The 26,815-nt window shown below is 51.0% G+C and overlaps 6 protein-coding genes across 6 annotated transcripts; 3 read left to right on the top strand and 3 right to left on the bottom strand.

Annotated features, from left to right (window-relative positions):
- Positions 1 to 986: 986 nt before the first annotated feature.
- On the top strand, positions 987 to 4,517 carry UHO2_02048 (uncharacterized protein; the record flags this gene model as incomplete). The annotated part of the gene is made up of 1 exon (XM_041559485.1): positions 987 to 4,517. The coding sequence occupies one exon, from the start codon at positions 987 to 989 to the stop codon at positions 4,515 to 4,517; it is 3,531 nt and encodes a 1,176-aa protein (XP_041415419.1).
- A 695-nt stretch (positions 4,518 to 5,212) lies between these two features.
- UHO2_02047 (uncharacterized protein) lies at positions 5,213 to 5,905 on the top strand (the record flags this gene model as incomplete). The annotated part of the gene is made up of 1 exon (XM_041559484.1): positions 5,213 to 5,905. The coding sequence occupies one exon, from the start codon at positions 5,213 to 5,215 to the stop codon at positions 5,903 to 5,905; it is 693 nt and encodes a 230-aa protein (XP_041415418.1).
- An 85-nt stretch (positions 5,906 to 5,990) lies between these two features.
- Positions 5,991 to 6,764, bottom strand: UHO2_02046 (uncharacterized protein; the record flags this gene model as incomplete). Its single annotated transcript, XM_041559483.1, has 2 exons — positions 5,991 to 6,036; positions 6,133 to 6,764. 2 exons carry the CDS (start codon positions 6,762 to 6,764, stop codon positions 5,991 to 5,993), a joined length of 678 nt encoding a protein of 225 aa, XP_041415417.1.
- Positions 6,765 to 9,600: 2,836 nt separating this feature from the next.
- Positions 9,601 to 11,910, bottom strand: UHO2_02045 (uncharacterized protein; the record flags this gene model as incomplete). Its single annotated transcript, XM_041559482.1, has 1 exon — positions 9,601 to 11,910. One exon carries the CDS (start codon positions 11,908 to 11,910, stop codon positions 9,601 to 9,603), a length of 2,310 nt encoding a protein of 769 aa, XP_041415416.1.
- A 201-nt stretch (positions 11,911 to 12,111) lies between these two features.
- UHO2_02044 (uncharacterized protein) lies at positions 12,112 to 13,416 on the bottom strand (the record flags this gene model as incomplete). The annotated part of the gene is made up of 2 exons (XM_041559481.1): positions 12,112 to 13,164; positions 13,228 to 13,416. The coding sequence occupies 2 exons, from the start codon at positions 13,414 to 13,416 to the stop codon at positions 12,112 to 12,114; spliced, it is 1,242 nt and encodes a 413-aa protein (XP_041415415.1).
- An 11,267-nt stretch (positions 13,417 to 24,683) lies between these two features.
- Positions 24,684 to 26,762, top strand: UHO2_02043 (uncharacterized protein; the record flags this gene model as incomplete). Its single annotated transcript, XM_041559480.1, has 1 exon — positions 24,684 to 26,762. One exon carries the CDS (start codon positions 24,684 to 24,686, stop codon positions 26,760 to 26,762), a length of 2,079 nt encoding a protein of 692 aa, XP_041415414.1.
- Between the last annotated feature and the right edge of the window lie 53 nt (positions 26,763 to 26,815).

Genomic DNA, 26,815 nt, shown 5'->3' with positions numbered 1-26,815 from the left:
CGCTGCACAGAAGGTCTAAGGCTGAGTGTTGCTTGCGGGGACGACTGAAAACAGAGGCGACGGTATGCTTTTTCTGTGCCCGAATTTGGAAGTCGTGACGCGAGACCAGCTGGAATCGGCCACTGATGATGTTAGATTCTTCAATCCCCACACTTTAGTGGAATAACCTTCCCGCTGCTCCGATCTCATACTCGAATGAAAAGCGACGGCTTGGCCTTCTGCGTTTATCACGCTGCTAATTATGTCTCGGAGCTGAGCACCGTCTTGCGTGAAGGACTGAAAACAGGCCCTTTGCATACCTTTTTATGAGCTTTGTTTTCCCTCTTTGTTGAATTGATGGGCTCGAACTGGTGGTTGCGCTGTCGTTGGTGGGTGAAGCAGAGGCCGGTTAAAGGAGAAAAGGAGCCAAATGGGCAGAAAGAGAGAGAGAGGGGCAGACGCGCCGGTCAGCCACTTTCTCTCGCTTCAGCTCACTTTTGGCTAGCTCTCTGTTGACGCTTTGCCCCTCCCTGGACTGCATTTTGCATCACACCACAGACAGATTGAGTCGACTCCAAGCGCGCTTCCGCTCTGACCCTCTCTTCCACTCAACTTGCTTTGATTTCGCCTCTCTTCATACCATATTGCTCGACCTCGATATCGACCGGCTCGGATCATCTTGCTCCTTACTTCCTCATCTACAGCAAACTCCTAGCCGCTGCTCGATTGCAGCATAGGATCCGTCCAACTTGCTGTGCTACCGACACCACAGTCCAGATACCCCACAGTAGTTATCGCGTCCTCCTCTTTCCCTCTTCCTCTTCACTTTCACCATATCCAACCGTTGGTCGACACAAGAAACTTGGAGGCAAAGGGCCTTACCGTCTGCCACTGCGACCGTTGACTAACACGACAGCCAACTGACTTCCCTTCCTCGATCGACAGCAGCTTCTTGGACTGCACATCCGGTCGACACTATCCCGTCTCTAAACTTCTAGAACCTGAGCATGGCGAGCGCTCCGGTGAGGCCGCCACGATACGGTATTGACAGCACCATGGATCACGCCAACGTCCACGCCGCGGACACCAACTCAACCGCCTCTCACGGCTCTTCAAGCCGCTTCGCCCCAGTTGGCACTCGATCAATAGGAACTCCAGCACCGGCACCAATAGCTTTGGGTGATGTTCTGGCTCGCTCCAACTCCGATCATGTCGCTGCTCTCGACCAGGTCTTAGCAGAGCGTAATCAGTTCTGCCTCGACAATGCGAAGCTCTCCTCCGAAAACGTCCGTATCTGGAACCTCATGGGCCGTATCCGTAAGGAGAACGAGATCCTCAAGGCTCGATGTGCAGAGCTCGAGCGTGCTTATGGCGTAGCGCCTTCCAACAAAGGCTCACCGCTTGGATCATCCGCAAACGCTGCACCGAACTCGCCCGCTGGCAATCGGAGAAGGCTGCCCTACGGCCTCGAAGGCGAGAGGTCCAACAGCCCTCTCAGCTCTCCTCGTCACGGCCGACAGAACTCGAGAGGCGACCTTGATCAGCGCTTAGCATCTGCCGCACAGTCAGCGCCCCTCTCAAGCAGCCAACGCAATCAGCAAGATGCAAACAATGCGACCTACGAAGCGGGTCAGTCGCGCTCCAACACCAATGGCAACGGGTCCACCAACGTCTACGACAGCCCCATCACCAGCGTCGACCAAGGGCCTTCCCGCAGCACCCAACCCGTTGACACAGGCGTCCAGCGAGGTTCCGTCGCCAGCAATGGTCCACAAGCGTCCATCATGCAACAGAGGGCGGCAGCACAGGCCCAGGCACAAGCCCAATCTATGTCTCTTGCTCGCCCTGATGAGAATACTGGCTCATTTGCCGGCCACGAAAGCGGCGACTTTGAGGCTATCGACCGCAGTTCCGCTTCCGGCACCGATGAGGGTCCTCACACCATTACAATGACCCCACAGACTCCTTCTCAAGACAAGCTGCGTGCCACCGCTCAGCAGGTGAACCCTTCACCTTCGGGTATGCCCGTCTCTCCCTACCAGCCCTCAGTTGATAGAGCCACCGAACAGGAAAGGTCGCTGCTTGCTTCTGGCCCCAGTCGCAACCGAACTGAGATCACTCCCGCCATGATTCCGTCCTCAGCCAGCACCCGATCGCTCGTCTCCAAGGTGGTATCCGAAGATCGTCTCACGCGCGGTTCCGGCTCCCGAAGGTCCAAAGATGACGCCAAGAAGCGTGTTCTCGCCCCTCGTCTTGACTCATCCTTGCTGCGCGTTGCTAGTGTAAAGATCCAGGGTACCAACTACCGTTCGCCTGATCGCGGCAAAGAGTCCATCTCCTTCTTTATCACTGTCGACATCTTGCATCCCCCCGCTTCCTGGGGTCTGAACAGCATGGCTTCCGGCGAGCCGACTCCACCAACATCTTGGACCATCGAGAAGAGTTACAGCGACATAGTTGGTCTTGATGCCAAGCTTCGGAGTAAGGTCGGCAAGAAAGCATCCCAGCGACTCGCCCCTCTGCCCGACAAGTCTCTTTTCAAGGACCACGCACCTGCCAAGGTGGACCAGCGCAAGGCTCTTCTCGAGATTTACCTCCAGAGTCTCATGGTACTCGAGCTACCGGACAAGGACGAAGTCTGCACCTTCCTCTGCACCGACGTCGTACCTAGCCGCATCCATGATCCTAATTCTTGCACCAAGGAGGGCTTCTTGACCAAGAAGGGACAGAACCTTGGCCGATGGGTCACTCGCTTCTACGTGTTGCGAAACTCGTACCTCAGCTACTACGAGACGCGAGGTGGTGCTCAGATCGGCAGCATCAACATCCGAGAAGCACAGATCGGTCGACAGCAGAAGAGCACAGCAGGCAGCGAGCAGGATGAGAACGCCTACCGACATGCCTTCTTGATTCTGGAAAAGAGGGACGGCAGCCATGACGAGCCACCGTACATTGCTCGACACGTCTTATGCGCCGAAAGCGACGAGGAGCGGGATGACTGGGTCGACGTGCTCGTCCGAGCCATTGCCGAGCTAGATGGAACCTCTCTCGACGATTTGCCTTCATCTCCGACGCAAGCGATGAGCAAGATGTCTCTGAGCCCATCCACGCCGAAGCGTGAGACTGCTGGCTACAACGGTCGCTTGCCTGACTCGGCCTTCAGTCCATCCATGGACTCATCCTCGCGACAATTTAGTGGCGACATGGATCGAGGCGCTCACATGGGTCAAGATCCAAGCAGGACGGCCCGTATCAACAGCTTGGACTCGACAGCAACCGGCAAGCCTTCCGCTTCGATTGGCGCCACCTCTTTGCCACAGTCGGCTTCGCACCGCAGCTTCAACGAGCCACGGTCACCTGCCAGCATCCGAAATGCTGAACTTCAGGATACTCCTGGCTCGCCTGGTCTTCGCAACGAGCCTCTCGGCAGAGGCAAGGCATCCATCAGTGGTCCCATCAATGGCGCTCCGATTCCAGCTGGCTACAAGTTTGGCGCTCGAGATGAAGCTGCCACCGATAACAAAAAGGATGACAAGAAGCGCTTCTGGCAAGGCTTCCGAGCCTTTGGTGGTCACGACAAGCACAACCGAGAGCCTCGGCCTGTGTTTGGTGTGCCTCTCGCTGAGTCCATCGCAATCTCAAGCATTCACGAGGGTCTGGCTCTTCCTTCAGTCGTTTACCGCTGCATCGAGTACCTCGAGAAGCGCAATGCATTCATGGAGGAGGGTATCTACCGTCTCTCTGGCTCGTCGGCCGTGATCAAGACGCTCAAGGATCGTTTCAACATGGAGGGAGACGTCGACCTGCTGGCCGAGAACCAGTTCTACGATCCTCATGCCATCGCTGGTCTCCTGAAGACATTCTTGCGTGAGCTTCCCACGAGCGTCCTAACCCGCGAACTTCACATGGACTTCATGCGCATCAACGAGCTGCAAGACCGAGTCGAGCGGGTCAACGAGCTTGGCCATCTCGTCTCCCAGCTGCCCTTGGCCAACTATTCGCTGCTTCGAACGCTTTGCAGTCACTTGATGAAGATCATCGAGCACTCGGACGTCAACAAAATGACCATGCGCAATGTCGGTATCGTCTTCAGTCCTACTCTTGCTATTGGTGCTGGTATCTTTGCTCTCTTCTTGACCGAGTTCGACACTGTCTTCGAGACCGATGCCAATGGCGAGCCTGCCCCTAAGCGTATCGAGGAGGAAGTTGTAGGTCTGGACCAAACCGAAGAAGGTCTCAGCACGGATGGCCCAGTTGAGAACTCGAAGCGCAACAAGCGTAACAGTGTTCAGTACCGCGAGAGTCAGGCTGAGAAGCTGCTTGGTCTTGAGGGACGTAGCCTTAGCCACCGACCAGTCGAGGAAGACATGGAAGGCATTTCCGACGAGGCTGCTGCTGGAGGTTGGGCTGAGAACCAAGCTAATGGTTCTCACGAGTTGGACGGTCAGCTTCCCTATGACGAGCAGCCTTCGCAACTTTTTGGTGAGACGAAGCATCCGATGCACGGACACCAGACACCTTCAGCCATTATGAGCTGAAAGTCAAGCAAGCAGCCATGCGGTCATCACAGGCATCTTACATCCTTCTCAAATTTTACGCTGTGTTGTGTTTCGAAATATGATACCATTTTTTGTGACATGTGTGGTGTGGACCTAGCAGTCTGTCGTCGTTGCAGATCAGAGCTTTGTCTTCAGCTGGATGAATAAACGATTCTAGGCTGGAAACCGGCTATCCAGTCTGCATCGGGCCGAATCGCAGTAGAGCAAAGATCGAATGAGACAATGCGGCGCGTCAGAACGTCATGGTTTGGAATCAAGGCAGTCTCTCGACCTTGGTGGGAGAGCAAGACGGACACATCAGCATCGCATTCGGCTGCTTTGTTGTGTTCATGCCCATGGAACGTTGTTGGCGTTGCGAGTCGCAGAGCGACCACAACGCTTGAGGTTCCGTCCGCGAGCGGAGCTCGATCACACTGGTTTTCGAATTGTTCTCGAGACGTCGAAATTGGAGTTGAGTCCCAACGTGGACGATGTAGCTCAGATGTCTCTGGCTCCGCTCTTTCGCCGACTTGCGAGTCGCTGGGCTCAAAAAGCCAAAGAGCACCGCGCCCAAAATTGGCCGGCTTAACAGGGATGACGTCACGTCGCAGTGTCAACTTGGGCTTTGACCAAAGGAGCCAAAACCGTGTGCGCTGAACATTTGCCGTTGTCTGACACCTTCACAAGCTAACTCGATGTCATCCTCAACATCATACCCTCCAACCTTGATAGACACATTATACAGCCAATCCCCTCACGCAGCCATCGACAAGCGAGAAGCACGTCGTAACCTCAAAGCTGAACATCGAGCTGGACACTACTCTGACCCGACCTGGATCATCCTTGCTATCCTAGCGCTCGCTCTTGCGTATTGGATCCTGCCCATCCCTGGCGTCTTCCAGCTTCTGTATGGTCGGAAGCAGCATACCTCTTGCAACTGCAACAGCCCCGTGATCATAGAAAACCCGACGATGCCTTGGCAAAAGCAGTTCACGCTCAATCCTAGGACCAAGGGCGCTCACCTTATCCACCATGAGGTCATGCCTCATATCGAGGAGGGTCTCAAGGGCGTCAAGATCGGTACATTGACCCTCTTCATTCAGCACACCTCTGCTGCTCTAAGTATCAACGAAAATTTCGACAAGGACGTGCGAACTGACATGGACATGGCCCTTGACAAGATCGTTCCCGAGAATCTGCCATGGATGCACACTGACGAAGGTCCAGACGACTCGGCTTCGCATACCAAGGCCAGTCTTATCGGCCCCTCGATTACCGTACCCATCACGGATGGCAAGCTCAACCTTGGAACCTGGCAATCATTTTATTTGCTTGAGTTTCGCAAGATGGCTCACAAAAGGAAGATTGTAGCGACCATCCTGCCTTGAGCGACATCTCAAGATTGGTCAGCATGTCATACAATGATCGCGGCAAAATTTCAATGATAACAACTTGTTTACAAATGACTCAATACTACATGGCACGAGTAACGTTCGAAAGCATTGTGGCGACAGCACAGCTGGAGAAGGGAAAGCGAAAAGAGATGAGATGAGATGAGGTGGTCAGCTAGGACTACACGATGGTGTCGAGTTTTGCGACGAAAAGCGAGACTTACTTGGCTGAAAGCTTCTGCCACTTTCGTGGCCGGCAGTCCTCGCCCTCGTACTGTTCTAAACCCGCAGGCTTTTCTCGGTCGATCAAAGCTAGAAGTCGATACATGCCGGCCTGCTGAGCCGAACACCGAACCTTCGCAATGTAGCGTTCATCGCCGAGCAGGGTATCGTACTCCTGACCGCCGTTCTCGAGATGGTCAAGGATTGCCGTCTCGATTGCATAGGACGGCCAAAACTTGAACTCGTAAAAGCAAAACACATCGACAGCTCTAACCAGATCCTCCAGCCAAAAGCCGCTCCAGCTTCTGCCCGCCATTTCCTGGTAGTCAAGGGCCGCTTCTAGTGCCTGCAGCTCCTTCCAAGATATCGGCAAATGAATCCGGCTTCCCTCGATGAACAGCTCGTGGAGCTTACTCGACTGCTGTGATAGGTCGATGCTTGAGCATTTGATTTCAAAGCCATCTGAACCGACAAGCGTGACGTCCAAAGTCTCATTCTCCCCCGCCATTTCCACATCTTGGATATCCGTGCTCGTGCCATTGTTGCTTTTCGAAGGGGTTGCCGAAGAACTTTCGCTGTCCCAAAGGTCTGCCGCACGGTCGAACGCGTCTTTCGAACAGAGAGCGGACTCCATTCTTGAGTAGTCGTCGTTGAATTCGTCCTGACTATGAGGCTGGGTTTTGCCGAGTCTATGCTTCCATTCCAGAGACGGCGTTGCGCACTTTTCTGGAGGCTGTCTGCGATCGTGGAGGCTGAAGGTGACTGCCGTGTTCCTTCATTTTCTGACCTTTGCTGCAAGTGCTGCATGGATATTGCGCCATGACGGTCAATTTTGCAATGACAGAAGGGGCCCGAGCACCAACGGTGGACTTCCCTTTGCCGGCCACAAACGCAGACTGTTGTTTTGAAAGCGCAGCATCGATAAGGCTTCGTCGCAAAGAGATGGGTTACCCGCACGCTGACGAGGCAAGAGATCTGCAGATGAAGCCAAGCACAGTCAAGACGAGCTCTGTATAATTGCTCAATGGAAGCGACATTGGCGACGCAGTAGACGGCAGCTGTCAATCGGAGTTCAGCCCTGCCTGCTGTCTCCCTTCGAGCCTTAGGCCTCCAAGCACGAACTCAGGGTCCAAGATCTTTCTGAAGCCCCATCCCTAAGCCGCCGAATTAAAGAAAGAAAAAGTAAGAAAAAATTGCATAACGTTAAAAGGCTTCGTGCGCGTCTGGGCTGGACTCAGCAATCGCATTGTTCTCCTCCGCTCCGCTCCGCTCTGCTCCGCTCTTCACAACATCATTCCGCTCTCCGCTTCTCTCTTCTCCACCATCATCTTCTCCAAAGCCAGGCATACCATAACCTGGTTTGTCGTTATTTGCCCTCCCTGTACACCCTCCCTTGCCGCTCGTTTCTGCACTCGACCGGCCCCCCTCTTCCGGCGGGCTGGGAGCCTCCTTGTCGAGCTTCGAGGACCTCACGGCTCTTTGCCTGCAATCCACCGAGTTTTTTGGCGTGTTATTTATAGTCTGTTTAGTTACGTGCGAGGGAGTCTAGACGGGACAGGCAACAATATTTCGCGTTCTTCCTCCACGCTTCGGAGCCCTTTACTGAGCTTGAGTCTGACTTGGGGAAGCAAACCTTGACATGGACGAATCTGCTAAAAATAACGATCCAGCAGGAAGTCAAAGTGACAAAGGATCGGGCAAGATCGATCTAGAACGTAATATCAGAGGTCGCGCGCCTGAAACCTGATATCTGTAGTAGAAACGTGTCTATTACAGATCTTATCGAGATATGTGGTAAAAGGCCGTTATTATTATTCTTGTCAAAATCTGTTGTAGAAGCCTTCTATGACTTCTCTCACTTGAATATGTGATAGGTTGATTGCTATTGCAGGTTTTGACTGACCACTGTGGACACTCCATCCAGAGGTAGCTCAGCATGATCAATAACTATGGTTATGTGGTGAGCACCAAGGTCTAATGCTAAGGAAGTTGCTTTGACATGAGTGTCCAGTGTGTCAACTGAGTGCTTGAAGTGATCCCCAGACTGCAGTGGACAACTGCCTTTGGTTTCTAATGATCGAGAGAGCCAGACTGCAGTATGAACCACCTTTGGTGTCAATTGATATCCAGACTGCAGTTAATACTGCCTTTGGATGATGTCAATGAGCAGTGATACAACACATGTGCTACAATAGAAGCAATACTATGTGATTGCAACTTGCTGACAGAAAACTACTAAGTATACTTATGTGAAGCTATAACTAGTAATGTATGATGTGTCAGGGGTCTCGCGCCTGAAACCCAGGTCGGTCTGTCGAGATACTCGGTGACTATTAAACTGTGTGACAGCTATTGTCTCGGTATCGGTGACTATCAAGTTGTGCAGTGACAGCAGGTGGCGTTCGTTGTATATACTATCATAGGTTTCGGCTGACCTCTGTGGACACTCCATTCAGGGGTAGCTCGGCACGATCAATATCAATGTTATGATGACACCAAGGTCTGGTGTGGGTGTTGATGATGATGAGGTTGATGGTGTTGGTGATGAGATTGGTGATGTCGATGATAATGAGGTTGATGGTGTTGGTGATAAGGTTGGTGGCGTCAACACGAGTGTCCAGTGTGTTGACTTGATGCTTTGAAGTGATCCCCGGACCACAGTGGACTACTGCCTTCGGTTCTATCTATATCCGGACCGCTAACCTGCTATGGGCGCCTTCGGACGTCAGGTAGTGGTGATACAACACACACACTACGATGAGGAGCAACCTTGATAGATTGCTGCTATGCTGACTGTAACTAATGAGTACTTGTGTTTCTAAAGTATTGACTAGTTGTATGGTGAGTAGAGTGGATGAGGATCCACTCGACCTATTGATGAGAAAGCATGGTTATATACCTCTTCTCAGCATCGCCAGCGATGCTGCTCCTGCTCTCTCTCCAGAGAGTACCTTCTTCATCGAGTACTGCTCAGGGGCCTCTCCTGCTTGGCACCCCTGTGCCTCTTGACCTGGTGTCGACTCCTTCGACACTGCTCCTCCTCCTTTGATCAGTGACAGTTCCTTTGGCTCTTGTCTCTCGAGCCCCTGAGTGGTAACCATCTGCATGCTCCTTGAGCTTGGTCCTCTTCGTGGCTGTGCCTGCTCCTTGAGCTTGGTCCTCCTCGTGGCTGTGCTTGGTCCTCCTTTGCATGTGAGTCCATAGGAGTCCATGGTCTCCATGGAGACTGCACTACGACCATGCTCTCTACTGGTGTCGACTAGGTCTTCGATACCTGTGCTCCTTCCATATGAACCCATGACCCTCCTGCTTCTTGAGCATCCAGGCCCATGACACTACCCCCCTCTTAAGAGCCGAGCTCCGTCGAGGCATGCTCTGGTCTGGTTCATGCTGACTCCTCCTCCTTGACAACATCGCCAACATCATCCTTCCTCCTTCTCTCAACGTCATCCTCCTTCCTCTTCCTCTCTCTACTCCTCCTGTTCTCTCCTCCTCTCTCCACTCTGTCCACTCACTCGTCCCCCCTCCGACACCTCATACTCCTGGATGAGGTCGGGACAGTTGAGGTTCTCTACTGGTTCCCATGAAGCAGCTTCCTCTGAGTACCCTCTCCACAACACCTTGTACTCCGTAGTCCCATTGTGTGAACGCTTGTCAATGAGTGCTTCGACTTCGAAGTCGAGGTCCTCATCTGGAAGTGATGGTATGGTGGGCTGTTCAGCACGTTGAGGAAGAGAACTTGTTCTTGCTGGCTCGAGCATGGAGACATGGAACACATCATGCACCCTAAGGTTTGCTGGCAATATGATTCGATAAGCTCGGCATCCTACCCGTTCCTGAACTGGGTAGGGTCCTGCAAACCGGGTGTCTAACTTGGGTGTGGGTCTCCTTGTCTTCCAGTTTCGTCGGTTGATATAGACCATATCACCCACCTTAAACTCGATGTCCTTGTGCTTCCTGTTATACTGGTTTACTGATCTACGTTGTGCCTCTCTGATCTGCTCCTGGAGGTACTTGCAACGCTCCTTTCCATCCATGAGGTACTCGAAGCGACCTGGATCATTGACTCCTAGTCGTTGAGGGATGTCAGGATGAGCTTTGGGGTTCCATCCATAGCATGCAAAGAATGGTGAGACACCAATGCTGTTGTGGACCGTGTTGTTGTATACAAAGGCCGCAGTGTCCAGCAGGTTGGCCCAGTCATTCTGCTCATAGTTGCAGTACATCCTGAGATATTGCTCTATGACCTGATTGACTCTCTCTGTCTGACCATCAGTTTGAGGATGGTAGGCTGTGCTAAGTGAGTGCTTCACACCCATTTGCTCTGCAAATGCCTTCCATGCTCCTGATATGAACTGCCTGCCTTGGTCCGAGACCATGTGATCTGGATATCCGAAGAGTCTAACCATGTGTCCATATAGCAATACTGCAGTCTGTTTGGCTGTGACTGTCTTATGGGTTGGAGCTAGTATGGCAAACTTGGTTAACCTGTCGACAATGACTAGGATAGAGTCATAGGTCTTGGAGTCATACTTCTTTGATGGTGGTAGTCCTTCAATGAAGTCGAGGGATATGGAGCCCCAGGGCCTGTCTGGGGTTGCTAGTGGCTGTAGCAAACCATATGGACGATGACGAGGAGCTTTGTACCTAGCACATACAGGACAACTTGCTACATAGTCTGCAATCCAAGCTGTCATGTTTGGCCACCAGTAATGTCGTTGAGCTGCCTTGATGGTAGCATCTCTTCCTACATGTCCAGCAGTGATACCATCATGGCATTGGGTCATCACCATGAATCGCAGATGCTCTACAGAGAGAGACTGTCCATCTACCTCTTTGGCACTCCTTGAGTGTCGGTTGTTGGTCCTCCCTGGCATGATCACCTTGGGGATAACCAACCTTCCTCCACTGTACCATAGGTCATCCTTGAGTTCGAAAGGCTTCTTCCTATGTATCTCCTGTAGCTCTTGGTCTAAAGGCTGGAAGATCTTGACCAGGTCTTTGAGACCTTTTGATGCTATGGACTCCATCGAGATCATGGGGGCCACTAGGAGCGAGTCATGGTCTGCTGTCTCCTTGAACACTCGAGGAGGCAGTAGTTGCCTCACATTGTGATCCTGCTCTTCACCGGCTGGTTGCATGTCTGTCCTTCTGGTGAGAGCATCGGGTTCACCACCTTTGTCTCCTGGTCGATACTGCAATATGAAGTCGAAGTCTGCTAGTAGTATTGCCCATCGAGCTTGTCGACCTGTGATGCGTCTCTGTGACTTGAAGTACTTGAGGGCTTCATGGTCAGTGAGGATGACCAGTTGGTTCGGTAGTCCAGCTAGCATGTGTCGCCACTGAGTGAGGCAGGCGACCACAGCTAGGAGCTCCTTATCATGGATCTCATAGTTCTTCTCGGCAGAAGACATCTTCCTAGAGTAGAAGGCCACTGGATGCCATCGTCCTTCATGCTCCTGCTTGAGTACTCCTGCTATAGCAAAGTCACTTGCATCAGTCTCCAACCTTGTTGGAAGGTGGTAGTCGAAGTGCTGAAGCACTCCTGCTGATGTGAAGGCCTGGATGAGCTTGTGGAAGGCCTGTTGGGCCTCCTCTGGTAGCTCGAACTTCTTGAACCGTTCTATAGGCTTTACCAGTGCTGTCAAGGGCTTGGCTATGCAAGCAAAGTGGGCTATGAACCTTCGATAGAAGTTGGCAAAACCCAGGAACCTCTGGATGTCATGGATTGACTCCGGCATTGGCCACTCCTTGACAGTGCGCACCTTTTCTGGGTCCATCTCTATGCCCGTTGGCTTGATGATGTACCCCAGGAACTCAACTGTCTTGGTGTGGAACTCACACTTTGACAGCTTAGCAAAGAGCCTGTTGCTCCTTAAGCGAGTGAGGACCTCAGTGACATGCCTCACATGTGCTTCTTCAGTGTCACTGAAGATCAGGAAGTCATCTAGGTATACTACCACATATATCCCTATGATGTCTCAGAAGATGTCATTGATGAATGACTGGAAGTGAGCCGGAGCATTGGCTAGGCCAAAGGGCATCACTAGGTACTCATAGAGTCCCAACTGAGTGCCAAAAGCTGTCTTCCATTCATCTCCTTTAGCAATCCGGATGAGGTTGTATGCTGCTCTAAGGTCTAGCTTGGTATAGATCCTTGCCTTCCTGAGTAAGAACAGCTGCTCCTCGATGAGGGGCAATGGTGCCCTGTTCTTGACAGTGATCTCGTTGAGACCTCTGTAGTCCACACAGAGTCTGAGACCTCCATCCTTCTTTGGTACGAAGAGCACCGGTGATCGTGCCGGGCTCTTCGATGGTCTTATGAACCCCTTCTCGAGGTTCTCATCCAAGTACCTCCTCAACTCGGACATCTCCTTGGGTCCCTTAAGGTATAGGGGCCCTTGAGGTGGCTTCCCTCCTTCTATCAACTCGAGGTGGAGATCATGCTCGGTATGATGGGGCAGCTTGTCTGCTTCCACCTCATCAAACACATCTCGCAGGTGTTGGTATGGCTTTGGTATGTCTGCAGCCGACACCACCTTATCTACCTCCACCTCCATCTCGACTCCTTTGTCTGCGCCTGTAGGTACAAAACCAAAGGCTGGGAGTGATGATGGTGGCTCCTCTAACAGCATGAACCCTATGGGTCCATCTTCCAAAGCTGCTCGTAGTATGCGCTCTGCTGAGACAAACTCGTAACCATGAAGGGTTGGTCTCCTCATGGTTAGGTCCCCTGCTCTTGCTGCTTCAGGGGGTCTCCTAGGGGGTCGGTCCTGCTCCTGAGTCTTGAACTCCAGCTGGCCCGTATCCCATTGTATGGTGGGTTTGAGCCTCTGTAGCTCAGTGAACCCCAGGATGAGGTCATAGTCTGCAGTGTCGGCCACTGAAGCTTCGACCACACCCAGATTGTGTGTACCAATAGATACCTGCATGCTCGCAGAACTATTGATGGAGAGTTGGTGCCCGGTGACACCATGGATCGATCTTGTCCAGTACTGCTTTGCCTCCACTGGTAGAGAAACATACTTGACAATCTTGATATATACAGAGTGATGGCGAGGAGGTTTGTAGAGCAATGCATGCCATCAGTGCATCACCCCACTGACGTTTCCCTCGTCGTCATCATCATTGTGCTCCTCCTCGTGATCGGGGTCCATGGGTTGCTGGTATGAGCTGAGGTCCATGGCCTCGGGGTCACCCGTCTCAGTGCTGCCTGTGTGGCCATCTCCTGAGTCGGTGGCCTCCTCGAAGGGGTCTGCTGTGGTGACCATAACCTTTGGTCCCATGGGTCGAGAGCTAAGAGGGTCTACCCTCCTGCTGGGGCAGTCTCTGGCCCAATGGCCAATACCTTTGCATACATGACAGGTGTTGATACCTGATGGAGCAGGGCTTCCTTGCTTCGAAGGTTGGGTGGGATGATGAGGAAGGGGTCGGTTTAGGTTTTGTATAGTTGCTTGTGTAGTTGCTTGTGATGGTGATCGAGCTGGATAAGGTTGAGTGGGTTGTCGGATGGGGATTGAACTTTGATTTGGCCGAGACCCAGTTCTTAGTGGAGGTGACGTGGCATTTGGAAGTGAGTGTCTAGCCGAGGACTGCTGTAGTAGCATCCTCTGTCGATCGATCTCCTCAACCTCTCAATACCACTCCCATCTCTTCCCAGGTGGGTTCCTCTTGAACTTCTCCTGTATGCTGTGAGTGAGACTTCCTCTGAAGAGATCAATCACTAGCTCATTGTCATCTAGGTTGACCTGTCCCTCCAAGTCTCTGAACCGCTCTACATGACGTGTGGCGGCACCAGGAGCATCACTTGTGAGTCTGAGAGCCAACAGCTTGTTGTATGCCTCCATCCTAGCATTGCATGGGTTGAACTGCTCTGACAGTCGCTCTGTGAAGTAGTGCCAATCATTGAACAACCTTCCTTCTCTAGCTCTATCAATACGGAGCTTGGAGGTCCACCACTCTCTTGCTGTCCCTTCCAGTTGAGCACCCATGTGATTGATCATCCTAGACTGCTCATACACCTGGTTGAACTTAAACCATGCTTTGGCTTCTAGAATGAAGATCTCCATGTCTCGGGGATTGAACTTTGGAAAGGGGGTGGCAATGGGCTTTGACCGGTTAAGCTCTGCCATGATGCTGGTATCCTCCTCGTGGTCCAGGGGGTAAGGGTCCGTCCTAGTCCTGCTGTAGGGGTCCAGCTTAGTCTTGACATATCTTGGCCCAGTAGGTGAAGCATACTTCTCATAGTTGATGTCCTCCTGCTCATCCAGGTTGAATGAGACTGATCGTCTTGATCGTGGAGCTGGAGTAGGAGTATGTGGGTCTCCTATCATAGACTCATCTCCTCCTCCTGCTTGGTCTTCTGAGTGAGAGAGGTCCATTGTCTCCTCCCTGCTCAGTTGAGCTCGTTGTAATCGTTCCTCTCGATGACCCTGTCTGGTAAGCTCTAGCTGTGCTTCCAATAGAGTGAGTAGTCTATCAAGCTTATTGTTGAGGTCTGGGTCCGTCATGGTGATCGTGAGGAGCTGCTTGAACGATCCACTCTAATGTCAGGGGTCTCACGCCTGAAACCCAGGTCGGTCTGTCGAGATACTCGGTGACTATTAAACTGTGTGACAGCTATTGTCTCGGTATCGGTGACTATCAAGTTGTGCAGTGACAGCAGGTGGCGTTCGTTGTATATACTATCGTAGGTTTCGGCTGACCTCTGTGGACACTCCGTTCAGGGGTAGCTCGGCACGATCAATATCAATGTTATGATGACACCAAGGTCTGGTGTGGGTGTTGATGATGATGAGGTTGATGGTGTTGGTGATGAGATTGGTGATGTCGATGATAATGAGGTTGATGGTGTTGGTGATAAGGTTGGTGGCGTCAACACGAGTGTCCAGTGTGTTGACTTGATGCTTTGAAGTGATCCCCGGACCGCAGTGGACTACTGCCTTCGGTTCTATCTATATCCGGACCGCTAACCTGCTATGGGCGCCTTCGGACGTCAGGTAGTGGTGATACAACACACACACTACGATGAGGAGCAACCTTGATAGATTGCTGCTATGCTGACTGTAACTAATGAGTACTTGTGTTTCTAAAGTATTGACTAGTTGTATGGTGAGTAGAGTGGATGAGGATCCACTCGACCTATTGATGAGAAAGCATGGTTATATACCTCTTCTCAGCATCGCCAGCGATGCTGCTCCTGCTCTCTCTCCAGAGAGTACCTTCTTCATCGAGTACTGCTCAGGGGCCTCTCCTGCTTGGCACCCCTGTGCCTCTTGACCTGGTGTCGACTCCTTCGACACTGCTCCTCCTCCTTTGATCAGTGACAGTTCCTTTGGCTCTTGTCTCTCGAGCCCCTGAGTGGTAACCATCTGCATGCTCCTTGAGCTTGGTCCTCTTCGTGGCTGTGCCTGCTCCTTGAGCTTGGTCCTCCTCGTGGCTGTGCTTGGTCCTCCTTTGCATGTGAGTCCATAGGAGTCCATGGTCTCCATGGAGACTGCACTACGACCATGCTCTCTACTGGTGTCGACTAGGTCTTCGATACCTGTGCTCCTTCCATATGAACCCATGACCCTCCTGCTTCTTGAGCATCCAGGCCCATGACATGATGTAGAGTGGATTCCCATCCACTCAACTACTGCAACAAGGAGCATGGTTATATAGCCATTCCTGCAATGTCGCCTGTGACACTGCTTCCATTCTGGGAGTCCTCCCTTAATGCTGCTCCTCCTCCTCTTGTCTTCCTTGCAATGCTGCCCCTTGTCATTGCTTCCTGTGCTTCCTGTGGATGGACAGTCCTCATACTGCTTCATAGCCAACAGGGGCCATTCCCACTTCATCTGGGTGGCAATTTGCACCCCCTTTCATCTCTCCCAACCTTCTGCTCCTGACTTCATTGCCAAACTGGCCCCTGCTTCATTGAGGTGGCAGACCCAGATGTCCTTGCCACCCAATTCTGTGCAATCCTATCATATGATCATGATACTACAGATCCAGGCAGAATTTGTGGTACCATTTCTGCTCATGCCAATCTGGGTGGGATCTGCCATAGAGCCCTCTCTACTACAGATCCTGGCAGGATTTGTGGTACAACCCCTGCTCATGCCAATCTGGATGAGATCTGTCATAGAGCCTTTCCTACTAAAGATCTTGATGAACTCTACTGTAATTCCTTCGATCTGCCCAATAATCGATTCCTGCGCTCCTCCTCATATGACTTCCGCTTCTGCGCATCTGGTCCCATGACACCATCCTCCTGCTCCGAGTTCATCATCAAGTCGGCCCCCTGCTTCATCAGGGTGGCGAACCCAATGTTCTCACCATCTTGTCCTGCTGAGATGTCTGTGAAATTGGCACCCATGTGAGATCCATCATACAATCATGATACTATGGATCCCAGCAGAATTTGTGATACAATCCTTGCTCATGCTGATCTGGGTGAGATCTGTCATAGAGCCTCTCTACTACAGATCTCAATGAACTCTGTTGTAAACCTCTTGATTTGCCCAATCCTCAATTCCTGCACTCCTCCTCATAAGACTTCTGCTTCTCATAAGGCTTCTGCTTCTGCGCTTCTAGTCCTATGACACCTTCTTTGTCGAGTACTGTATCAGAGTTTCTACTGATGTGTCTCTTCCTTGTCAGCCCCTGCTTCTCCTGCTCCTGAGTCATGGGGAGCCAACACCACCTCATTGTTGATAGGGGTCACCCCCACTTCATCCAAGTGGAAGGTGCCCCCTCCTTTTGTCATGCTCTCCTGACAATAGGGCCCACCCTTTTATGCCACCTTCATCATTGTATAGGGTCCCTACTTCATTGGATGTTGAGCCTGTTCCTTATCTGCTGCCCATCATCATGAGATCAGTGATAGATGCATCCTCAAGCCAGTCTCCATGAAATCTGTCATTACAAGCTTAGTCCTACTGATCTTGACAAACTCTGTAATAAGACTCTGCTTCTGTCAATCCCAACAAGTTCTGTCATAGAGCCCTGAATCCTACTGATCTTGCTGAACCCTGTCAAAACTCTTGGTTGGCCCAATTCACAATTGCTGCATCTAGTTCCTTCATATGAAACCCATCCTTCCTGTGCATGCTTCTGGCCCCATGACACGTAATTGGGAAAGCAGATCTGATTGTGGATCAAGCAGAGCTGATCTGACTAGAGATCAGATACAACACAGTACCACTCATTGTCAAGCTAGTGTCACAGGGCCAGCGGGCCAGCATATGAAGGGTGCACCAAATTGACTGACAGCATTCATGGTAATGTCACAGAGTCAGTGGATCAACATATGAAGGGAGCACCAAATTGATCAGTGCCAAATCATTGGGAATTGACAAAGCTAATCAGGCTGGTAGTGCATATGATTTATGAGATTGACTGAACTCTGGGTTCCAGGTTAATCTCATGAGGATTGATCAGAATCAGCCAGATCAGCATGCCTCAGCAAGTCAGCTGATACAAGCAAGTATCAGGAGATTCAGGAAGGAAGGTACTGGCATTAGAAGGAGAAGCATACAGAGATAACCACATGTAGGAGTGGGGGACTGAGCTCAGCATCATGCAGATGGTTACTGCTTGAGGGGTGCATGCATATAGCCACACAGGACCAAGCACAGGGGGTGACTGCATGACCAAGGGGTTTGGTCATGAGGTCCAACAAGTGGCTAAAGGGATTCACAAGATAAGGTCAGGAAGGTGGTTGCCAGTGAAGAGAGAAGGAAGTGGTGAACAGATTGGTTAAATGAAGAGGAGGGGCTGTGTCAAAGGGGTCATCACACATCATCAAGTGGAAAGGAAGCATGAAGGTGAAAGGGCAGTGTTGCATAACCATTATGCTGTGCAGATGGTAGGGGCTCAGCATCAATGGGATCGATGCCAGCAGGAGAGACAGTGTCAAACAGGGGACAAAGGCCCCTCAAGAGGAACAGATAGGTGTTGCAGGTGACACCAATCAAATGCATAAATACTCTCATTCCACCATAACATATGAGTGGATCCTCATCCACTCTACTTACTTACTTTATACTCTACTCTTTACTTGGCTCCTAGTTATGTATCATTGCAATAGCAGTGCTTTTGCAATGACCCTCAAACATGTGTGTTGTATCACTGTTAGGCATCAACTGTAGGTGGTGTTCTCTAAGCACTTGCAGTCCAGTTCTCCACTGTAGGCAGTGTTCTTCAACACTTGCAGTCCAGTCCCTTACTGTAGGCAGTGTTGCTCAACACCTGTGGTCCAGTCAGTTATTGTAGGCAGTGGCTCACACCTGCAGTCCAGTAACTCCTTGTCATGGGCCTGAATGCTCAAGAAGCAGGAGGGTCACTGGTTCATATGGAAGGAGCACAGGTATCGGAGATCTAGTCGATACCAGTAGAGAGCATGGTCGTAGTGCAGTCTCCATGGAGACCATGGACTCCTACAGACTCACATGTGAGGAGGGCCAGGCACAGCCACGAGGAGGACCAAGCTCAAGGAGCAGGCACAGCCACAAAGAGGACCAAGCTCAAGGAGCATGCAGAAGGTTACCACTCAGGGGCTCGAGAGACAAGAGTCAAAGAAACCATCACTGGTCAAAGGAGAAGGAGCAGTGTATAGGGAACCGGCAAGCAGGTCCTGAGAAGGAGGAGCAGTGTCAAAGGAGTTGACACCACTCAGGAGGCACAGGGGTGCCAAACAAGCAGGATAGCAAGGAGGAGGAGCAGTGTCGAAGGAGTTGACACAGCTCAAGAGGCACAGGGGTGCCAAGCAAGCAGGATAGCAAGGAGGAGGAGCAGTGCTAGAGGGGCCCCTGTACAAGTACTTGATGAAGAAGGTACCCTCTGGAGAGAGAGCAAGAGCAGCATTGCTGGCGACGCTGTGAAGAGGTATATAACCATACTTTCTCATCATCAAAGGTCGAGTGGATCCTCATCCACTCTACACACATCATAACTAGTTATCACTTCAGCATAAGTATATATTAGTTTCAGTCAGCATAGCAGCAATCTACCAAGGTTGCTCCTCATCATAGTGCATGTGTTGTATCACCACTACCTGACATCCGAAGGTGACCCATAGCAGGTCAGCAGTCCGGATTAAGATAGAACCGAAGGCAGTAGTCCACTGTGGTCCAGGGATCACTTCAAGCATCAAGTCAACACACTGGACACTCGTGTTGATGCCACCAACCTTATCACCAACACCATCAACCTCATCATCATCAACACTCACACCAGACCTTGGTGTCATCATAACCTATGTATTGATATTGATCATGCCAAGCTACCCCTGAACAGAGTGTCCACAGAGGTCAGCCGAAACCTACGATAGTATATACAATGAATGCCACCTGCTGTCATTGCGCAACTTGATAGTTGCTGAATGACTAGCTCATTGAGACTGATACTGAGACAATAGCTGTCACACAGTTTGATAGTCACTGAGTATCTCGACAGACCGACCTGGGTTTCAGGCGCGAGACCCCTGACACTCCTGTCCTCTGTAGGCGATAAGTATATTGTGGTCCAGACAATGTCCAAGAGCATTATCAACAGTACTGCAAACACTCATACTGTAAGGAGAGGGTATCACTCACTCTCCAATGAACAAGCAAAGGTGCCATGCAACCTCTGAATGGAGTATTCAAGGCAGTCAGCTGAGACTTACCAGTCAGAGACATCTGGTTACATGTAGTTGAAACATACTGAGTAGACCTTACTCAAACAATCCCATTTATACCAATTGAATAACACCCAAAACTAGTCTCTGGTGCGCGACCGCTTACAGCTAGGTCATGAAACAGCATACTCCCATGATAGGTATCAGCCTCACAAATGTATACATATCAAGCTGAGGTTGTTGAAGTTTGATAGCATTTGGGTCTCAATAACTGGCGATTGGGGATAGTCTAAGTACAATGTCACTACTTCTTTAAGGCAGAAACATATATACTTGATTGACTAAGTGAACATGGCGAGAACCTAGTGTTCTCAGCTTGATATATATATATTTGTGAGGCTGATACCTATTGTGGGAGTATGCTGTTTCATGACCTAGCCTGACAACAAGTGGGGCTGTGTTGTATCCAATCTCTCATTGGATCAGCCCCATTTGATTCATGATCAGATCTCCTTTCCCGATTATGCTCTAGATCGATCTGGCCCGATCCTTCGTCGCTTTGACTCTCCACTCTACAGAAAAACACTCAGAAATGACTTTGCATTGAGACCAGATGATGGTACATGTAATGCTACAAGACAGGAAGATTGAATGAAGAGTCCATGTTGTTGTTGTTGCTGGTGTTCTGACAAGCATCCTGTTCACTGCTGGCCTGAGAAGCAAGGAGGCACACCATCTCATCACCATGTCACAATCATGTGCACAAACACATTCATTGCACTCTTTCTCCTCCCTCTCATGCTGCATGTGCATCTCCTCATGCTTGGTATGCTCAGCCTCCAGTATTTTCTTGTGTCTGGTGCATTCCTGTTCAAGCTGCAGGCAGATCTGAAGGGTATCAATGGAAGAACAATAGAAAGCTTCAGCAAGTGTGTTGTGCTTGTGATCAAGGGCACCTTGCTTGCACTTGGTGCCAGGAGAGAGCTGGGCCAAAGATTGGGAAGAGGTGGAATCAAAGACATCCAAGCCACCAGCAGTGGAGGAAGGTGGTCAAGCCTGCAAAGGTGAAGGCAAAGGTGTGGTAAATATGTCATCATCACCAGTGCCAGCAAAGGATGCACCAGAAGTGGATGCAACAGCAGCCGGGGGGTTGGTGGGTGTCAGAGGTCGCGCGCCTGAAACCTGGTCTGCTCGTCGTTCGGCGACTATTAAGTTGTGCAACAGCTATTGTCTCTATACCAATCTCAGCGAGCTGTGTTGTTTGGCAACTATTGAGTTGTGTGACAGCTGGTGGCAGTCGATATGAATGCTGTATGCTATTGTAGGTTTCAGCTAACCTCTGTGGACACTCCATTCAGGGGTAGCTCGGCATGATCAATATCAATATGAAGGTTGTGATGACACCAAGGTCTGGTGTGAGTGTTCTTGTTGATGATGTGGTTGATGTGGCATTGATGATAAGGTTGGTGGTGTTGGTGATAAGGTTGGTGGCATTGACACAAGTGTCCAGTATGTCGACTTTCGATTGAGGTGATCCCCAGACTGCAGTGGACTACTGCCTTTGGTTCTATCTTAATCCAGACTGCTGGTGTGCTATGAACTGCCTTTGGACATCAGTGAGTGGTGATACAACACATGCACTACAATGAGGAGCAACCTTGATAGATTGCTACTATGCTGACAATAACTAATGAATACTTATATGCTGAAGTAGTACTAGTTGTATGGTGAGTAGAGTGGATGAGGATCCACTTGACCTCTGATGACAAGAAGGTATGGTTATATACCTCTTCACAGTGTCACCAGCGACACTGCTCCTGCTCTCTCTCCAGAGAGTACCCTCTTCATTGAGTACTGTACAGGGGGCCCCCTTAACACCCCTGTGCCTCTTGAGCTGTGTCGACCCCTTTGACACTGCTCCTCCTCCTCAGGACCTGCTTGCCAGTCTCCTATACACTGCTCCTCCTCCTTCGACCAGCAACGGTTCCTTTGACCCTTATCTCTTGAGCCCCTGAGTAGTACCCATCTGCATGCTCCTTGAGCTTGGTCCTCCTCTTGGCAGTGCTTGGCCCTCCTCACATATGCACTTGGTCCTCCTTGCATATGGGCCTGATCCTCCTTTGCATGTGGATCCAGACCTCCTTGCCCATGGTCTCCATGGAGACTGTACTACGACCATGCTATAGCCGACCCTTCTGTAGATCGGCCTGATCCCCTGATACCTGTGCTCCCTCCTTATGAACCTACGGCCTTCCTGCTTCCTGCGCATTCAGGTCCATGACAGTGGGTTCCATCTAGTCGAGAATAGGAGGCAAACCACAGCCGTGAGTGCCATGATCATACAGCTCGCTGCCACAAATATCCATGGGTATGTCAGCTGAGTCATTCGAAGGCATGTCAGCCTCGTCTTCGCTGGTGAAGTCGAGACTGGGAGTTGTGATAAGTGCTGCAGGATCAACATAGAATCAGCCATTTGTAAGCGGTCGCACGCCAGAGACTAGTTTTGGGTGTTATTCAATTGGTATAAATGGGATTGTTTGAGTAAGGTCTACTTGGTATGTTTTGACTACACATAACCAGATGTCTCTGACTGCTAAGTCTTGGCTGACTGCCTTGAACACTCCATTCAGAGGTTGCATGGCACCTTTGCTTGTTCATTGGAGAGTGAGTGATACCCTCTCCTTACAGTACAAGTGTTTGCAGTACTGTTGATAATGCTCTTGGACATTGTCTGGACTGCAATATACTTATCGCCTACAGAGGACAGGAGTTACTGGACTGCAGGTGTGAGCCACTGCCTACAATAACTGACTGGACCACAGGTGTTGAGCAACACTGCCTACAGTAAGGGACTGGACTGCAAGTGTTGAAGAACACTGCCTACAGTGGAGAACTGGACTGCAAGTGCTTAGAGAACACCACCTACAGTTGATGCCTAACAGTGATACAACACACATGTTTGAGGGTCATTGCAAAAGCACTGCTATTGCAATGATACATAACTAGGAGCCAAGTAAAGAGTAGAGTATAAAGTAAGTAAGTAGAGTGGATGAGGATCCACTCATATGTTATGGTGGAATGAGAGTATTTATGCATTTGATTGGTGTCACCTGCAACACCTATCTGTTCCTCTTGAGGGGCCTTTGTCCCCTGTTTGACACTGTCTCTCCTGCTGGCATCGATCCCATTGATGCTGAGCCCCTACCATCTGCACAGCATAATGGTTATGCAACACTGCCCTTTCACCTTCATGCTTCCTTTCCACTTGATGATGTGTGATGACCCCTTTGACACAGCCCCTCCTCTTCATTTAACCAATCTGTTCACCACTTCCTTCTCTCTTCACTGGCAACCACCTTCCTGACCTTATCTTGTGAATCCCTTTAGCCACTTGTTGGACCTCATGACCAAACCCCTTGGTCATGCAGTCACCCCCTGTGCTTGGTCCTGTGTGGCTATATGCATGCACCCCTCAAGCAGTAACCATCTGCATGATGCTGAGCTCAGTCCCCCACTCCTACATGTGGTTATCTCTGTATGCTTCTCCTTCTAATGCCAGTACCTTCCTTCCTGAATCTCCTGATACTTGCTTGTATCAGCTGACTTGCTGAGGCATGCTGATCTGGCTGATTCTGATCAATCCTCATGAGATTAACCTGGAACCCAGAGTTCAGTCAATCTCATAAATCATATGCACTACCAGCCTGATTAGCTTTGTCAATTCCCAATGATTTGGCACTGATCAATTTGGTGCTCCCTTCATATGTTGATCCACTGACTCTGTGACATTACCATGAATGCCATCAGTCAATTTGGTGCACCCTTCATATGCTGGCCCGCTGGCCCTGTGACACCATTCATCATCTCATGCATCCTTTCAAACCAAGCATACTTTGTTGACAGGGCAATGTGGGATATGTAGGACTGTTTAAAATCGAAAGTATGAATCAGCATCCAAGCATACCATTGCAAGCAACAAAGATTGCCAAAACTTATCAGGTTGGATGCATCCATGCCCTCCAGCAGCATACCAGCTCCAGTGAGTGAAAGCTTCTTCTTCTCCCTGTAGTATGTCTCTAGCAGCCACCTCAGCTTGGCCTTGATGTGATTGGGATTGACAGATGCACCTGGGAAAATCATCTTGGAGATCTCCCAAAAAATGGGATGTTTGCAAAGTTTGAGGGCTGGATTGCTCTCAGCTGATTCTCAAGATGGCAGCAGAGCATGCTGGTAGGAGTTGCTGTTGTAGAGGATTGTGATGAGGTGAAGAACATTGGCACCTGACCATGTGAAGTTCTTCTTGCCTGTGGCAGATCTAGAGGCTCGAGTTGGACAGGAAGTGCAGATGTCAGAAGTGCTTGTAGAACCAGATTGAGACAGTGCAGGCACACTTTCAATGTGAGTTGCAGAGATTGTAGGTGTAGAGGACTGGCATAACAACTCTGCAGAGATGTCATGAGAATCATCAGTGGAGGAGGTCATGTTGAATGAGTGCAAGGAAGAGGGAGTGAGCAAAAGTGTGACAAGAGTGAGCAAAAGTGTGACAAGAGTGAGCAAAAGTACAACAAGAGTGAGGAAAGGAGAGAAGATGTGGAGTGATAACTGTCCTGCATTTTCACAATAGCATCTCCTGAGCTGTGTTTTTAAAAATGCGGTTTTTTTTTCCCCTTTGTGCAGCTTATGTAAGCTTTTGTGTCTTTTTTTGAAAAACATGCTCTTGAAAAAACCCGCATTTTTAAAAACGCAAAAACTTTGATACCCCCTTAAAGTAGTAGTAACATCGTACTCGGACTCTCCCCGATCGCCAGTTATCGGGACCAAAACATCCTCACTTCCAACAGAATCTTCCCTCATCAAATATCCATCCATCTTTCCCTCCCTCTCTCTCTCTCTCTCTTCGTCTGCCGACCTTTGACGCTAAGCACTTGCCAGTCCTTGGTGCAGAACACAATGGCGCGGACAAAGGGCATCACCCTTCGGATTCGCAAACAGGCCGCTCCTTCCGAAGATATGCTGGCTGACGGCCTTGCCGATGCGGCAGCCTCATCATCAGAACAACACCAACCACCACACAACAACGAATACACACAAAATCAAGAGCAGCTGCAAGACCAAGAGATGGCACATGCTGAGGGCTCTCGAGCATCGACGCTGTCTCGTTCGAGAAGCTCACGGCTAGCACGAACACGATCGCAAGAGGATGCATTCGAGGGCGCGTCCTCTCCTGTCCGTGCAACACCATCACGCCGTTCGCGAAGGCAATCAACCAAACCTGAGCCGCAGAGTGTTGACGAGGACGCTGACATGGCTTCGCCGCAGCAGGAGACTTTCGAGCCAGACGCTGAGGGAGATGAGAATGAAGCGCACGGTGCTTTTGCCACACCGCGTAGCCGTTCAACCCGCAGTCGAGTCAAGTCTTCGACCACACCAGTCCCTCAAACGCCATCTGCACCACGACCAAAACGAAGTCCCAAGAAAGCATCTAGAATATCGGTAGTAGGCAGAAGAGGCGGACACAGTGCAAAGGATGCTCCAGCGGAGGACGAGGAGATTGACGCGACGGAGGAGCAGGACGATCCGGCGGAGCAGGAGGATGGAGCTGGTGGTAATGACGCAAACGCCGATGAAGGAGCGGAAGAGCATGTGGAAGGTGAAGAAGAGGACGACCAAGACGCAGACGCAGATGGCGATGGAGATGGCGACAACGATGATGAAGAGGGTGTCGATGAGGAAGGCCGCAAGACTGTCACAATCAAGGGAACCAAGTACCTTCTCGAAGCCGATGGAGAGGAAGTCGTGCTGCCCTCAGACCCTGATGGTGACAAGAAGGTCGACAACAAAGGTCGTCTGCTGGGTGGCAGACAGTACAAAGCATACAATTTCACATCTGACCTTCGTGAAGATCCGGAGAAGGTCTACATGCTGTCCATCGATGCCGCGCGCTCAGCGGGCTACCGCGACTCGCTCTACTTCTTTCGCCGCAATCCGCAGATCTTCAAGATCGAGCTGATGCAAGAAGAGAAGGACAAGCTGATCGACGACGGTCGTCTGAGTGGACAGCTCAAGACGCGAAATGTGACCATGGTGCCCGCTCGAAACGTCTACAAGCTTCATGGAGCTCGCTTCTTGAGTGGAGGCAAAACTATCATCGATGACTACTACGAAGCAGAGGCGCGAGCTTCAGGCGTCAAGGAAGGCAAAACCGTAGGAGGCATGTCGAATGAGGAACAGGAGAGGCGCCGGGAGGCTGAACGTGAGCGGGAGCGTCCCAAGAAGAAGGCCGACACATTCAGCTACACCACCATCGACCCGCAAGGCGATCCCGTGATCACACAGTTTGGAGATGCCGGCCAACAACCATGGGTGCGAGCCGGCAACTGGCAGTCACGCAAAGCGGCTCTGCAACGCATGGACATCACTGAAGACAATTGGATGCTCGAGATGGCACGCAGCGTTCGCGGGATGAACACGGAGCTCAACGAGACACGCAAGGATCGACTGTCAGCCTTCCCGCGCTTCAACCGCTACATCGGTATCGACGGCGTTGCTGGAATTGAGGAGGCCAAGGACGAGGTTGCAGATTGCGAGGCCGAACCTGAAGACGATCCAGAGGCACTCAACGATCTTCCGCCATGGGAGCGAGAGAAGCTGCCCGCAGCCATTGAGGGAGAGCTCGAGGAGGAAAGCAAGAAGCGCAAAGCTCAACTTCAAGACAACTTGGACTCGCAGCGTCGTCGTGGCCCACCCATAGGTGTCTACGAGCCCAACACGCATCTTCCCCACTTCAGCGTTCTCACACAGCCAAGCCAGGCGTCCATGATCAAACTCGCACAACGCCCAGCATTCATCAGCGATCCAGGGCAGGAAAGAGGAGATCGACGTCCTATCTTGGGAGGCGACAAACTTGGCTCTGGAGCATGGGGTATTGCCAGCTTCTCCGTTGAATGTCTGCCACCAGCCAAAGTGTCAGGCCATGTTGTGGTGCCCGCAGGCGCGAGTGCAGACTCGGTTTCAATCTCCACGGAATAATCTGCGTCGTCGACCAGCGGCGCTTTGTACTGGTACTCATGCAACAAACATGC

This window comes from Ustilago hordei (assembly GCF_900519145.1).
Source record: "Ustilago hordei strain Uho2 genome assembly, contig: UHO2_contig_03, whole genome shotgun sequence".
Lineage (NCBI taxonomy): Eukaryota > Fungi > Basidiomycota > Ustilaginomycetes > Ustilaginales > Ustilaginaceae > Ustilago > Ustilago hordei.
This window is presented reverse-complemented; position numbering and strand designations above follow the sequence as displayed.